At 31.3% G+C, this 16924-nt stretch overlaps 1 protein-coding gene across 1 annotated transcript; it reads left to right on the top strand.

The window, feature by feature from the left end:
* Nucleotides 1-504: 504 nt before the first annotated feature.
* LOC125827923 (putative serine carboxypeptidase-like 23) lies at nt 505-6334 on the top strand. Its single transcript, XM_049507254.1, is given in 9 exon segments — nt 505-901; nt 4124-4228; nt 4324-4604; nt 4715-4781; nt 4784-4959; nt 5065-5183; nt 5293-5388; nt 5655-5760; nt 6191-6334. Coding segments are annotated over 9 exon segments (1491 nt in total).
* The last annotated feature ends 10590 nt before the right edge of the window (nt 6335-16924 follow it).

Below are 16924 nucleotides of genomic sequence, written 5' to 3'. Positions count from 1 at the left end.
TCCTCCTTCCCAACAACAAACATACAAATTACAAAGACGTTTCCCACTTTTACATCAATAACCAAAAAGAAATATGGCTTACAAGAAAATGTCAAAGTTGTTTACAGACTAACTCTGGATAACTATTTTTAGTAACGTGAACAATTAATATTAGACAAATGAAGTAATGCCTAGGGGATATTCAACTAAAATCTTGTTTAGAAAGGACGATATGACTAAATTATTATAATTCTAACACTAGAAAATTATTGAGCCGTCCACTGCATCAAATGCCTAGGAAATATTCAACTAATTTAGGGAGTTCATTATAAACAAAACAAAATAGTGAGTGAATCCAGCAACATTTTGTTTAGACATATCCAAATAAACAAGAACAAAACGATCATTAATATTTAATAATATTGGCCGGACACAAAATTTAAAAAAGACTTGGTCATTTATTTAAATGTGTCAATATGAATATTCATTCATACTTGTTATCATCATTTCTCACACAAATTAAAAATGGTTAAAACATCATATTTCTACTTCTTTTTCCTAACCTTATTAGCTTTATCTAATTTAGTGCATTGTTATAAACCTAAAAGCCTAAAGCCAATTGGTCATTATTTCAAACAAAACTTAGAAAAAATTACTACTAATAATCCAGAATTTAATAGTAGTAGTAGTAGTAGTAAATTTGTATCACAAAGGACTTCACCAGTACATATTGGGACTCAAAATTCACTCAAAGAGAGTGATAAAATTGAAAAATTGCCTGGTGAACCTGAAGGTGTAGATTTTAACCAGTATTCAGGATATGTTACAGTTGATTCAAGTGCTGGAAGAGCTTTGTTTTATTATTTCGTCGAATCGCCTACAGATTCTGCTTCTAAGCCTCTTGTCTTATGGCTCAATGGAGGTTAGTTCCTTTTTTTACTTTTTTGTAGTATCGTAATTCACCTTTCTTATACTTTGGAGTCATTCATACCTTGATGTTAGTAAATTATCTCGTACTTGTATTGACTTTAACGGAAATATAATGTGGACTAGGTGGATTCCGCGTGTCAATATATATACTTTTGGTAAAAAGGTCAAATTGACTCTGCTTTTGACTATTGTTTTAAAAAGGCAAAATGGTCTTGTGGACCCTCATACTTGACTCGGATTGTAAACTGGACCCTTCTACTCTCTAAAGTTTCAACCAGACACTTCAAGTCAAACAAAATAGAAATTTTAAACCCTTATGTCAGCCGGTGTTCCTCACTCGATCTGACATGGATGACACATCATATCCACGTCAAAAAAAAAAGCCATGTCATATCCATCTCATTAATTTAATTGTCACAATGCTATTTTTATATATTTATTTTATTAAACAAATAATTGCTTTAAAAAAATGTTTTTCCCCTTTGTTCTCAAAAACCCTAACCCAAAAGAAGGTTCATTAACATTTGACCGACCCATTTGAGCTTACAATTTCAACAAAATTGATATTAGAAGAAGGCGAAATGGTCTGGTGGACCCTTGTACTTGTATGTGTTTGTATTGTGAACCCTTCTACTTACTCATTTGTCATTTGAATCCCTGAACTCATCAAAACACAATATTTTAAACACATTTTTTGACTTGGCATCCTATGTGGCAGTTACTACTAAAGAGCGTGTGACACACACCTATTAGGAGCGTGAGATCCTTGGAAAAGGGTCTGACAGTCACATTAGGGCTTTGTAAAGCCATCATCTTTTTTATTTGCATCTAACACCATTGTTGGACAAAATTTGAGGTTTTCTTGGCCTCTTTTTCGATCTTTTTCCCAAAAATTTCTTCTCTATCGTTTCTTGTTATTATACGGCTCTCTTTTTCTATGAAAAACACCATGGAAGGCATAGCACTACTACCGAAATATCTTACACTAACATTCGACACAAAAATGCAAAATCCCCAAAGAATTTCAACAAAGTCAATGTAATTGATTAAAACCCCAAAATCAAACAAAGACACAAATAGAGATCAAATCCAAACTAAACAACAAATAAATTCGAAAATAAATTGGAAAACCTACCTAGATAAGTTGAAAATCAAACAAAAAAACTCAAATAATTTTTGACATTGACCCCTTGTTTCAGTTCCAAACCAAACCAAACTTATTTCCTTCTTCTCGTCCTCCTCACCTTCTCCGACCAAACTACCTTCGTTCTCACCATTTCCGACAAGCTTCAACCAACAACTATAAATGAGAACCAACAACAACAACAAAAACCCCAAACTAACTCCGCCAATAAGTCTCGACTTTCACAACGCCGCCAATTGTGAACAACTAGAAACAATCAGACCACCCAATAGACCCCCACTTTTCCTTAGCGCCACCGGTCACCACCAAAACCCCAATCCAACATAACCCAAATCGTGCCAACATTTTTTACTTCAATGGAAAGAGTAGAAGAGGTTGGAAAAAGGAAAAGGGTAAGGAAGATAAGAAAAAGTTGAAATGAGATTGTGGGGATGGAGATGCAGATGGCAATGGCAAATAGAAATAAAAATTGGAAAGAGAAAGTATAGGTATATTAATCAAATATAATAAAAGGAAAAGTGACATGGAGTGACCATATATACATATGTCATTTTATAATCATACGTGTCATTTTATAATTATTTTTAAAATTACGTGGCAGGCGTTTGTGATACACACACAGTTGAGTGGTAAAAAACGTGTTTAAAATATTGCGTTTTGATGAGTTCAAGGTTCAGATGACAAATGAGTAAGTAGAAGGGTTCACAATACAAACACATACAAGTATAAGGGTCCACCAGACCATTTCGCCTTAGAAGAAAGCACTCAAACCCTACTACTCTTCATACTAAACTTGACACCAAAAAACTTGAAATTGAAAGAAAAATTCAAACTTGAAAAAAGAAGATCAAGAAACATGAAAATTTCAAAGTTGTATCTATGATTTAAAAGAGAGATGAAAAATTGTTTTTTATTTTTTTAGAAGGTTTGCTTCTAAAGAGATAAAAAGAAGCAAGTAGTAGCAGCAAAAATCATTCTTCAATTTCGTTTTGAGCTTTAAATTTGGAGAAGATTTTTTTTTTTCGTTTCCAATTATTTTTGTTTTGGATTTTTGATGAAGGTGTTGTTTTCATTTGAAAAGTGAGGAAAAATAAGATTTCAAGAAAAATAATCGATAATAGAGAGGATATGGATATAGCAGTTGAAGATCTACTATTTTCCAAAAAGGTAGGTGGGTGGATCGGTTTGAAGAAGAAAGGGATTTTCTTTTTCTTTTTTTGCCTTTTTTTAAGGTAGGTAAATTTATTTTCTCTTTTTATTTAATTTTCATAACTTTTTAATTCAATTCACGCTCATGTTTCGTGTGTGTAACACACATTTTTCCAACTCAGCTAAATTAATGCCACCTAAGGCTGGTCAATGATCAAAGGGATTTAAAATTTTCTGTTTGTTTGAGTTGAAGTGTCCAGTTGAAACTTTGTGAAGTAGAAGGGTCCACTTTACAATTCGAGTAAAGTATAAGGGTCTACCAGACCCTTTTGCCTTAGCTTTTAAAAACATCCTCCTATAAACTTCATGTTGGAGCTCCATTAGAATCGTGAGAATTAAATACGAGATGATTTGCTGACGACAAGGTTATAAATAGTGTAACATAGAGTACCACTTAGTAATTTCATATAGTAGTAAAATAGAATGTACCTTATGTCGGGGTTTTTTGTGTGTGAATGAGGTTCGATCCCATGATTTTTGGGTTAACTAATGAATGAGAAATGAAGAGATTTGTCCATCATGTCCTTCGAAGATCACCAGATAATTGTGTATTTCAAATCCTCAAACTCTTATAGATATGTTTTCTCATGAATTTGACTTTCTTTAAAGTGGTATCAGAGCTCTATTTTGAAGATTACATATAGAATAGTTCGTCTTTCCTTAAAATAACGTACATGCTCTTGTGCTATTTTTTTGTTCTCGATCATCTAAAAACAACCAAGAGTCTTTCAGAAACAACGTCTCTACCCTCACAAGGTAAAAATAAGGTATGTATACACACGACCCTCCCAAGATCTCACTTGTAAGATAATACAGAGTATATCGTTGTTGATCATTTAAAATACATGTTGTTACAAACAGGGCCAGGTTGTTCCTCACTTGGAGGAGGTGCATTTGGTGAACTTGGTCCATTTAGAGTTAACAAAGATGGTACTCTACATTGGAATCAATTTTCATGGATTTCTGGTGAGTCACTCAAAGAAATTAAAGTTCAAATTTAAGTCATTGCTTTTACAACACAAACTAATAGTACTAATAAATTTAACATTTCATTCATCAAGAGGCCAACATAATATTTCTCGAATCACCTGCTGGGGTTGGATTTTCATATACAAACACAAGTTCTAACTTCAATTTTAGCGGAGACAGAACAACAGCTCGTGATTCTTACACCTTTCTAGTCAATTGGCTCGAACGTTTTCCAGAATATAAAGTTAATGACTTTTACCTTATTGGAGAGAGCTACACAGGACATTACGTCCCTCAACTTGCTCAGCTTATACTTCAGCATAACAATAACTCAAACAAGACTATTAGTACTATAAACTTGAAAGGAATTGCTGTAAGTTTTCTCATCTGATCAACATCTATGCAACAAAATTATCAAAAAGATTATATTAGCTACAAGCTATTTAGCGATAGATTAATTGTTTAATGGAATTCACATGTCAGATTGGCAATGCCTATGTTGATTTTGAAGCCAATATGAAAGGAACAACAGAGTATTACTGGTCTCATGCACTAATTCAGAGGAATTATACAACAAAATCATATCAACCTGTAATTTTTCTACTCCATCGTCTGTCTCCAAGAAATGCAACGCGTATTTAGACCAAATCGATGAAGAAACTGGAAATATCTTCATCTACAACGTCTACGCGCCATTGTGCAACAACAGATCACCCTCAAGTACCTCAGTAAGTAAATGTTACATCATTTTTAGTCCTCAATGTCTTGAAAATATTAGAGAAATGTTGATTTAAACTAACTTTTCGCGGTGTTTTTTTCTTGTTTATAAATAGATATCGGATGTTGATCCATGCCTTCCGAATTATATTCAGTCTTACTTCAACATACCAGAAGTTCAGAAGGCGATGCACGCGAACGTTACTAATCTTCCTTATCCATGGGAAAGTTGCAAGTATATGACTCTTGATTTAGTGAAAAAAAAGAACTTATTTTTTCTTATAGTATTCATTTCTAAGAATAATTATAACACTAATCATAAATTTTCTTTTTATTGAGAACAGCAACACACTTAATCTCAACTGGAAAGATAGACCATTGAGTGTTTTGCCACTTTTACATCAGTTGATGAAGAGTGGATTAAGGATTTGGTTGTATAGGTAAGTATTTAATAGAAAATAATTACTCCTGCCACCTTTTGGATTTCGAGAGTCAAACAAGTTTTCTGTGACCATGTTTTTTTCATACATGTAAAGATTTCAATATGTCATGTTTGAATTCACGGTCAAAATTGAAAAGTTTGACTCTTGAAATTCGAAATGTGTCGTATAAATTGAGATAGAAGGAGTATACAATTTCATTCATTCCTTAGTTTATCATACATTATTCAAGATAACATAATGTGGTATGAAAATATATTTTGCAGTGGTGACATGGATGTTGTAGTGCCAGTGACAGATACAAGATATGCTATAAAGAAGTTAAATTTATCAGTTAAGAAATCTTGGTACCCTTGGTACTTACAAGGAGAGGTAAACACTCATCATTAAAAAAAAATGATATTTTTTTTTTCATTTTTAATTATCGTGTTTATGGGGATCGGAGATTAAAGATAGGGTTCGGATAGACAGTGAAAGCTCAGATAGCGAATGAAACTGCATTAAATGTTCTTCATAATGAGCTAAAATAGTTGCGGATACAGAGTTAGCACTACCCTGCTTTTGTCTTGTATCTTACCTTCTTATTGTTATTTGGTTGCTAAAACGGTCTAATTAGTCATAGTTTCCTTTCCCCGAAGGGTTGGTTAGCCTTGTTGTCATCCAACTTGAGATTGATCAGATAGGCTTTTGCTTCTTTTTTTTTTTATTATACCACTCGTCATTATAGTGATTCATTCATTTGCTCACTTGTTCAAATGTTGACACTGCTTACGAAAAATTCTGCATACACGTCGATGTGCAGGTTGGTGGATATGTAGAAGAGTATGAAAACTTGACATTGGTAACAATAAGAGGAGCAGGGCATTTTGTTCCAACGTATCAACCAAATCGAGCTTTGGCTTTTTTCTCCCATTTTCTTAGTGGAAAGCCTCCCCATAAAGTATAACAACATTACAATGGTAGAATATAATAATAATAATAATAATAATAATAATATATATATATATATATATATTTGCCTTATCTACCCAACAACAAACATTATTCTAAAATAGACGTTACTAAAAGAATCACTATTTTTCCATCGAAATCTAATGTTTAGTGGTTATTTTCATAGATATTTTGATTGAATCGGTAAGACACGCGGAATAGAATGTAAAATTCACCATCATTTGTGCCAATAATCAGTGACAGATCACCCAGTTGGCGGGCTGAAATACTTCGACTTGTTGGGCTTTTAAATCACATACTGTGCCTATGTTTGTTAGCCCAAGGAATATAAGAGGGGTCTTACTCTCTTTTTCTTTCTTTTTTTTATGTTTGGTACGTAAGTAAAATATATTAATATTATCTCACGATTTGCGTACATCCTATTCTCTCCAAATCTCATTTGTGAGATTAATGTTCTAGGTATTTTGTTACTGTTGGAGGATGGGAAGGACACAATTAATATGAAATATCAGTTGTCGAACTTGTTTTCTTGATTTTCAGTAGAAAAGTCATTTTTTTCCATTCGTAAGGGAATTGTTTTTGTTAATAAAAATATATGTTGATTAATTGAATATGTAAAAAATGCAAAACGTTTTTTGAAAAATATTTTCCTCGATTCGATATGTCTAGTTCTTTCATAAGAGGTTCTTAAAGCATGAGCAATTCGAAGTCATTTGCACAAAGCACACGAGCTCCTCCTACTTATTTTTTGCAATATAGGAGCTCTCAAAATTACAAATTTTTAATTCTTCTTGTCTCATTTCTTGTTTTTCTCTTCAAAAGATATTGAGTATAACATCCTTTTACTTTGAGACACTATCTTGATTTATACGAAAGGTACTTCAGGTCGTAACATTTAATTATATACATCAACAATATAAAAAATTATTATATTAATATAGTTTAGTTATAGTATGTTAATAAAAATTATAAATAATTTAAAATTAATTAAATTACGTGTAAATTGATTCGAATATTACGATATGATAGAAGAAGAAAAAGCACATGCATGAAGATGGATGCCCTTGTGATTTCTTTTAGTACTGTCGCTATAATTAGGCATGGATCCCCACAATACTTTTGTTACCTTTCTTACTTTATTTTAACCCTTTTTTATTTAACTTTTTCCTTTTTTTGTTTATATTGGACCACACAACACTTATTAAGATATGTAATCAACATCCCATCTTAATACAACATGACTTGAATGTTTATCGTAAATAGTCTTTCTATTTTCACAAAATATAAATAACATAACATAAACATTATCATGTTCAAATTCCTTTTATAAAATTATGTTGAATATATTTATTGTATTTGACAGTTAAATTAATGAAGTGAAAATATTAAAGGAAGATTCTAAAATAAAAGTGTCAGAACAAGTCAATTCGTACACAAAAAATGGTCTCCCAAAAGTTATTTACCAAAATTTCTAATTCTGCAAAATTTGGAAATGTGACCCATAAATCGAATCAATTTCTGACTCTATTGAGTCTGGACTCTGGAGTACGTACACTTCTCTCTTTTATGAAGGTGAATATATGTTTTTGAGAGTCTTTAATTATTTTCATTTTATAACTATCACATCGAAGCTAAAATTTAAAGTTTATGAATCTGAATATAGAATTTATAAATATTTAATAAAATTTTAAAATAAATACAAAGTTTAAATCAAAGTTATTGAGTTTGTCGACACTCTCCCTCCATCTCTGACAACGATGGTGTTTGAGCTGACTTATGGGCAAACGCCAAGGGAGAAGCCATCTTTAGGGTTCGATATAATTAGTTTTTTCAAACTCTATATCTGTATTAACAAATTCATTTAATAAATATAAAAGATTAATCTAAAATTCAGAAAGCAAAAAAGATTGTTATCCAAAACTCATAACCTAAAAACTATTAATATTCCGCCTCTACACAACTCGACGACTAATTTGTTAAGTACTTATTACCTTTCATTTGTACAGATATCAGGTTACTCAACTTTCCAATAATTAAACATACGAAAAAAATTATCTAGTATTTTTTTTTCTTTATCAATTTTAAACTATCAACACATGAAATGTTTTCCATTTCATTAACCATATCATCATGTTTTTGAATATACATATGTGACTTGTTGCACAATAGTGCCCACAAGCACTTAATCATAGTTATTCACATGTTTCATTTCATAATTGTTGAATGTTGAGACTTCATTTTCCCCATCAGAAAACTATGATTATGTCTTTAAAAACTTAATGGATGAGTCTCATTAGATTCCTTAAAATTCTTAGAATGTTTTTTATCAAATCAAGAATTATATAAACATTATTGAGATAGCTAAGAGTTGATGTTGATTAAGATAAAGCTACATGCACCAATAAGGGTTGTGGTGGAGTCGTAAGTACCTCTTCATTCTTAACCAGATGTCTCGAGTTCGAGTATCCCTAAGTACGGACTCGCCTTTGTTAGGGAGTGTTTTAACTCCGATGTAGACTTTTTGGCATAATCCAGATTTAATCGGACTCTAACGGGTTCGGTAAAGGTACAAGTTCCCAAGTTGGATAAAAAGTACATAGCTTTTGATTGTACCACATAAATGAAAAAAAGGTATAGCTTTTTAGCATGTGGTTGATATTTGACCTTTTATGATAACAACAACAGTGCAATGTCACTGTTCTTTTTTCTTCTAATTTCTTTTTCTTCTATTTTATGTCTTCTTTCTACTATATATTATTACTATTATAAAGTTAAAAATCTCCAGAAACTCATGAAGATGAAAGGACATTAATTGGGACCTCTAAATATAGTAAGGACCACACTTACCAATTAGTACTACTTATTTTGACTTTCATTACAAGTGACTAGTGTGAGTATGAACCCTTTTTTCCCATCTCTTGTTTTTTTCTTGAATTTTCTCCTATTTTATCTTGAATTTACTATAGTTTTTTGTGGTCCCTCCTACTCATCAGGGCCTGACACTTGCCTCGATGGTCGGGTGCATGTAAGTGGTTGCACGCTTAAGAGCTTCTTTTTTTCTTTCAAGAATAGTTGATTCGGTAGGTGATGAATATGAGTTGTTATACACTTTTTTTGCGGAATTTGACTTTCACGATGTCTTAATCTATCAATACCCTTTTGAGAGATCTAAGTTAGCTTGCATTTTGACATCGGCTTTCGATTCAAATGCGTTGGGGGCACCTACATTTTGCACGACTTTAACCACTAAGTTATCTCTAGCTCTCTCAATTGCTTCAAATTGTATTAAAAAAAAGTTTAATTATTACTAGCACAAAAATCATATTTAACCTAGCTATAAACTTATATTTTTGACGTTCTCATGATCAACACCCTTTGTGGGATCTAAGTGGGATCTAAGTTAGCTTGCAGTTTGACGCCACAACCCGAATTCCAATTCGTCCCGCATCGCCAAATCGACTAACCAAAAATATAGCTCACTTGAATGATTAAAATTAATAAGCTATTTTTACCAAGATCTACTGTAAAAAAAATTTGCCTTTTGGATATCACAACTAATTTTAATGTCTTAATTGTAGTATGAGAGATTTTTAGTACATATTATGTTCTTTTTTTTTTCTAAATTGGACCAAGGAGAGGAGTAAAATAACTAAAAAAAAATTGTCTAGATAATTTTTGACAATGGTCCAACATCTTTAACTTTTCTTTTCTAATGAATTATACTTTGCTAAAAGGAGAAAAGACGTGGAGAGGCTAAAGGAAAAAAATAAGACTGATAAAAGTATTGAAAAGAAAAAGAGAAGCTTTAATGGAAGAGAGGTACAATAAAAAAAAATTATGATGGGAAACTATATATGATCAATTAGTGTGGATAATATATGACACACAATCACAAAATAAAATTAAAACAATTATATTACTGATAATACTAAGAACACTAAAGTCCGGTACGTCTCCACCTTGTTTTTCGTTCGATTTATATAGATTTTTTGATTGAATCAGTGGAAAAAAAAAATTCAGGAGAAAAAAATTTCTAGTCACCATATGTTCTCTTAATAAATTTATTCGATGAAAAATAATAGAAAAATTACATTTGATAACATAAATTTTCTAGTAATTTGTGGTGAAAAAGACATTTATTTCTAATAATGGTGGAACATCTTTCCATTTTTAATCCACAATTTTGAATTCAAATTCTTAAAGTTTTTTTTTTTTTAAATAATAGAAGGCGTTTCCTTCATTAGTATGCCTTTGTACGACAGATATTTAAATTAATCTGATCAATAAAGATCAAATTCCAAAAAAGTTATTTTTTTAAAAAAAAATCACCTGTAGGTCTTGAAGAAAAAAGAAACTTTATGACTTTTAAAAAAAAATCTGAACCAATTAGATCAATAAATATCAAAAATCAAAATATTAATTAAAAGAAATCTGACCTTCAGTTCTCGAAAGGAAAAAGATATTATGGTGTTTTTTTATTTGTCATCTAATGTTTGATATTCATATCAGAATCTTAATTATACTTGAATATTTATTCCATAAAATTTTATATAAGTGAGTAACGTTGTCGAAACTCAAATCCGAGACCTAAGAACAGTGGACAGCGATTCATTATTTAGCAAACACGTGGTGGGGTGCAATGGTATGGTCCTTTGTGGAAATGTGAACCCTATAACAACATATATTTATTATTTATTAATCCGTATGTCTATGAAATCATAGCATTTGTACTTAAGATCATATACTATATACTATTACATTCTAAGTCAATTAAATCAGAAATATAGTACCTTATGATGACATTTAGGTGAAATGTCAATTTAGACAACTATTCTATAATTAATAATCTTTGCATGAAGACGAATTTATCATTCTGTTAATTGTTAATTGTACCCTCTTTTTTTTTAGTTGTTATCTGGTGAGCCTACAAATCTAGGACAACTTAAATACAATACTTCTTTCTAATAGAAAAAAAAAAAAGTTTCACTAGTATGACTTTGTATTATAATAAATTTAAGAAAGATCGTACTTGATACTCCTTCTTCTCATCAGATAAGTTATTTCGAGTTTGTTGAACATTAATTTTCTTTATTTTCTTTTTTAATCATCAAAATTATTTCATTGCTATTAATTCACTCTCTTATACATGTTCTGAAACTCTCTTATTCATTACCTTTTTTAATTATTATTATATCTTATTTTCGATGAAGCATTGTGTTGAGTCATTCCAAAAATAGAATCAATTGTTTACCTTACGTTTTAGAAATCCTCCAGAGCTAAAATTAAGACTGATTAATGCTCTTATGCATTTGAGTGAATTAAATTACTTCAGCTCGGATGTCTTTTATATTTTAGGATGTTCATTGTCTTTTTCCTTGATTTTTCTTTTGGCTGCAATGAGTAGTGTTTTGCCAACTGGGATAATTGGATTTGTTGAAATAGTATAGCTGTGTCTAGGAATTAGATTGAGACATATATGAAATGATTTTTTTTGTAAAAGGACATTTAGTACCTTTTTGTGTGAAAAGGGGGTTAGGTCAGTATACTTAAATAAAACTTATGCGGCTTGAATTTAAATTAGTCATATTAACAATTTTCAAACTTAGAAAATATGAAATTTCAGATATACATGTTTGAAGTTTGGTCTTAGCAAGACGGCTTCAATTGCCTGACTATCAGGCAAAAATATTGGAAGTCTGTTGTCAAATTTCATATGTGAATTTTGTAATTTTTGATAACGTATGTTAATTTGAAGTTGATTTCGAAGTGGCTAAATTTACAAAATATTATGCACTCATCCCACCCACCCACCACACACACGTAGAGCCACACAAAATAATTATAATTACTAATAAAACATGGTAGCTGGTTATATTGCTTATCAATCAGCTGTCTTTTTATGTTTATCTTGGGGGATTAATGATATAGCATCCAATCAAATTAAGACAGTAGCATGTGTTGTTACTCTATAAATCATTATTTGTTTGTGACTATTTTACAAATTATTGAAAAGATGAGATCAAGATTCATCTACAATCATACATTATTATTGTTCATTAGTAATCTAATCTTAATCAACTAGTTTTAATTATACCTTTACTTAGTCAAATTATGAGCATGAGTTGACAAACCAAGTACTTATAAGTTATATGTAACATCTCGCAAATTGAAATAACTAGGACGGAGTTAATAATTGGAAATAGTCATTTTTGGAAAGAATGAAAATCTGGAAATTTTGTCAAGTTAGAATAAGTTGAGTTTTGGTAAACTTCAAACGGTCATAACTCCTAGCTCAGGATGAGTTAGGTGTACTTCTAGATATGGTAGAAAAGCTCTTGGAATAATCTTTCCAACGCCGCCAAGTTTGCGTGATTCCAAGTTTGTATGAGTGAGATATGCCCTTTGGAAGTTGGGCTGTTCGAATAAGGAAAGTCCAATCCAGATTTCGGAAGGGTAATTTAGCCTTTTCCTTACCCAATTGTTTTAATTCGTTTTTAGGAGTTTAATTGGGGTAAAGTTAGATTTTAGTCAGTTTAGAAAAGTTGAAGTTCACGCTAGGGCTTGGAGAAAAGAGAAAAGAGGAGAAAGGAGAAGAGAAATCAAGAAATCGTCAAGAACATTCGAGTTTAGCTTGTGGATTTTGTCAAGGGGTGATCCCTACAAGGTATGTGAGATCACATAGCATTGGGTTAGTTCACCAACGCGCCAAATCATATTTTATTTCAGCGAATTAAGTCTTTGAAAGTTTAGAAATTGAATTCTTGTTGGGTTTGTTGAAGTTCCTTTGAATTCTTGATTCGTTGAAATTGTTGAGGAGTTGTTTGATCCTAATTCATGTAATTAGTTGTGATTTCGAGTAGAATTTGATGTATTTGGATGGTTTAGTTTCTAAATGTTTGGGGAAAGAACCTTTGAAGTTTAGAAATGAAAAACGAGTAAGAAAAGTCGTCAAACACCTAGGGAAAAGAGCAGGGCGTCGCGCCAGCCAGCGCGCCCCAAAAGGTTTTCTGAATTTTCACCCTTAGGGTGCCGCGCCAGCCAGCGTGCCCCAACCAATCTCTGAATTTTGAGGGCTGGCACCCTGCGCCTCTCAGAGCTCTAGGGACGCCAGTTCTCCCAGTTCATCCCCATCTTTTCGTACTTGTTCCTTAGCAATGTACCTATGTTTCTTAGTTGATTCCAACACTCTTAGGTACATCTAAACATCATGAAATCATCCATAAACATGAGATCATGAACCTTGAATCCATAATTCAATTCAAGGAAAGTTAAGAGTCAAGTCTAGAAGTTAAGAAGCAAGTAAAGAGAAGTTTATAAAGTTTTCAAAAGTCTTTCACAAACGTTTTAACTTTGTTTTAAGACTTAAGTTTCAAGTTAAGCAAAGAGTAAAGAGTTGTGTTCATTTCTCAAAAAGCTATAAGGGAACTAAGTATTCCTAAGAGTTTAAAATGTTCTCACATTTGAACAAGAAAGGGAAATATCGATTTCCAAGAGAGCTTTTAAGCTAAAGTTTTAAGTAATTATCTCAAACCAAAGAAAGAAGTTTTGATTTTAAATCATATGAGCTAAGTATATTTTGGGAGTAGTATTGAGCACCGATATGAAGATGCAAGTTCATATTAACTCAAGTCTTCATAAACCATGTAGCCATCATGGGTAGTAAAAGATCATACTTTTTAGATGACTCTTTAAGATGCTTTTAGCATAGACTAGTGGATCCACTTAGTTAAGGCATTCTATATGATGGCAAAGTATAAGATAGTTCTAGCAGCGTGGGCAAGACGTTGTATCACCACTTAGGCTCATAGTGGTGGTTGTCAGTTAGAGAAACTCCCACAGAAACTATATTACTTTATTATATGAGTAAAATTGAGTTTGCTATTGCATTTTCTTTAACGAACTAAGTTGTTTTCTACTGTTTTAAAGGCTTTCTATATATTGCATGTGTTTTATTGCTTTATATTGAGTTAAGTTATTCAGGAGTTGAGTAAGGCCAAGGTAAGTGTTTCTTTCAGATTCTTTTCAAGCTTAAGTTATGTTTAGCATTCCAACTCGCATACTCGTACATTCAATGTACTGATGTTAGTTGGCCTGCATCTTATTATGATGCAGACACAGTTAACCAGGATCAGCATCAAGCGCCTCATTGATCCAGTTGAGCACTCAGAGTCAGTTGGTGAGCCTTATTGCATTCCGAAGGACTCTTTTTATCATTTGCTTTCAGTATTTCATTGTTAGGATGATTGTGGGTCTTGTCCCGACATCCCTCTTTGTTTTAGAGGCTTCATAGACAGTTAGTAGTTCAGTTGTCTTTACATTATCATTTCATGTGTTAAGACTCGAGTGACAACCACGTCCGGGGTGTAGAATCGGGGTGTGACATTAGAACACCCAAAAAAAAAAAAGATTATTGTATAATTGTTTGATCATGGTCTGTTTCCTAATACAAACACATATGTTGGTGGACTAGTTATGAATTATGAATTTAATAGAGGGCGGAGAGACTGATGAGTTTTTAGATTGTCAAGCTTCTAAAAAAAATATGTATAATAAGTGAATCTCACGTTGGAAATGAGAAAAAAAAGTGAAATTTATAAAATATAACATAAATTTACATGATACACATATTTTTAAACTCGATAATGGCTTAGCCAACTAGATAAATATGTACATCATGTTGGGTCAAAACTAGATAATATGTGTTATAGGTTTACATATGTAGGACTAGTTAGGAATTTTAAAAACTTGAACTACTACAAAATAAAATATTAAATTTGTCTAGTTCCTATGAGATACAGAATCTAATTCTTAAAGAAGTGGATTAATAATTAGTACATTTTAAAAAGTAAGCATTAAAATATTGGGGATTAAATTTGTTTGTATTGGAGTAGACATAATTTATTTTCTCCCATAATTCACAAAAGAGTATCCATATTCATCAATGTCTGTTAGTGCATGACTGTAACATTTTTCTATTTTGGTCAAACATGAGATTTGTCATATACGACTATTATCAATTAGGAGTTAAATAAATGTTATATGTATATATATAATAATTAGTAATCAATGAAGGTTCCTGTATCCCAAGTGTCTTTATAATTCTTGTATGCTAGTATAAATTAATTATGAATCTGGTCCCCATAGTTTTGAGATCTAAGATAAAACAGAAATATGATAATAGAACATTATATCATATTATTATTATTATTATATATAGAAACACTTTGATTGATTTGAAAATCGAAATTGGGATATTGTGATACATCATGATTAATTGCTATGCATGTATTATAGTTAACAAGATCTTTTATAAGTACAATAAGATCTCGTGCATTAAAATCTCTTTCGTGGAGTTAAGGCAAAGATTTCAGACACAAGAATAAATATCACGAGTTTAAATTTATCCTTAACTGGTAGTTACCTATTGCCTATATGAATCTTGTTCTTCTATTATGCCCTATCTTTAGCTAAGTCTGTATTGATACAAAACATTTGAAGGTCTTTTGAAAATTGAAATCAATTCCTTTTCATATGATTTTTTTTAGGTATACATTGTCGTCTTCTTACCATACATAGTTACATACGTACAAATGGATGCATTTTTAGATCGATACAGAACATGTCCAACCCATTTCAAGAAACCTTCTCACATTTTATCCTTTCTGTTTTGGCCATAGATTTCCCAAGTAAAATTTGGAGGGAAATTTGGCAAACAGTGTTTGTCCATACAGTTTGTCATTATTTGACAAATATTTTTGGCAAATAACTCAATTTCCAAATACTAGAAAAAACTAGTACTTGGGCCAAATCTCATTATTTGGGAACTTTTAATAATTCAAATTCTACACCAAACTTTTATCTTTTACAAGAACATCCTCTATAGTAGTTGTTTGCATTGTTTTATATAATTTTTTAAGTAAACATCAATATTCAATGAATATGTAAGTGATGATATGGTTATTGATGAAAATGATGAACAATCGGCTTAAGGTAACAAAGTCATGTGCTATGTTATACAAACCTATGATTAATTTTGATAGTTTTTAAAACTTATGAGTATAAATCATATTTCTTAAAAAGGTGTAATATATTTCTCAAATACTATGGTCAAACACATGATGAAATTTCACCCAAATTTTCATCCAAATAATATTTATCAAAAATATTTGGAAATCTATGGCCAAACGCTAGCTTAATGTATGCCACTTGCACCTTGCCATGAATGTGGTCATTTCTACTCTTGTCCAATATAATACAATCGGACATACTTTATTTTAACTTCTGTATCTCCACAATAGTCATTTTGTAACTATGCTAATGTTTACAGTTTAATATTCACTATCATATAATATAATCGATCTTATAATTATCACTTGTATAAGTTAAATCATTTTTTAATTAAAACAACATTTTAGACAACCGCTTAAGCAAGGTTAGTTTATTGGGAGTAGTTTTAATTTTAATTAAAAAAATGTACTTTTGTCCCCCAAAAACTTAGCGTGCACGGAGACAATGATGTTTTCCCTCGTAGATTTATTACTAGAAAAAAACATATATAGTTCATTAATATTTAATCTTCTTGAAT

Source organism: Solanum verrucosum, unplaced genomic scaffold (assembly GCF_900185275.1).
Source record: "Solanum verrucosum unplaced genomic scaffold, falcon-dt-bn FXZP01000064.1, whole genome shotgun sequence".
Classification (NCBI taxonomy): domain Eukaryota; kingdom Viridiplantae; phylum Streptophyta; class Magnoliopsida; order Solanales; family Solanaceae; genus Solanum; species Solanum verrucosum.
This window is presented reverse-complemented; position numbering and strand designations above follow the sequence as displayed.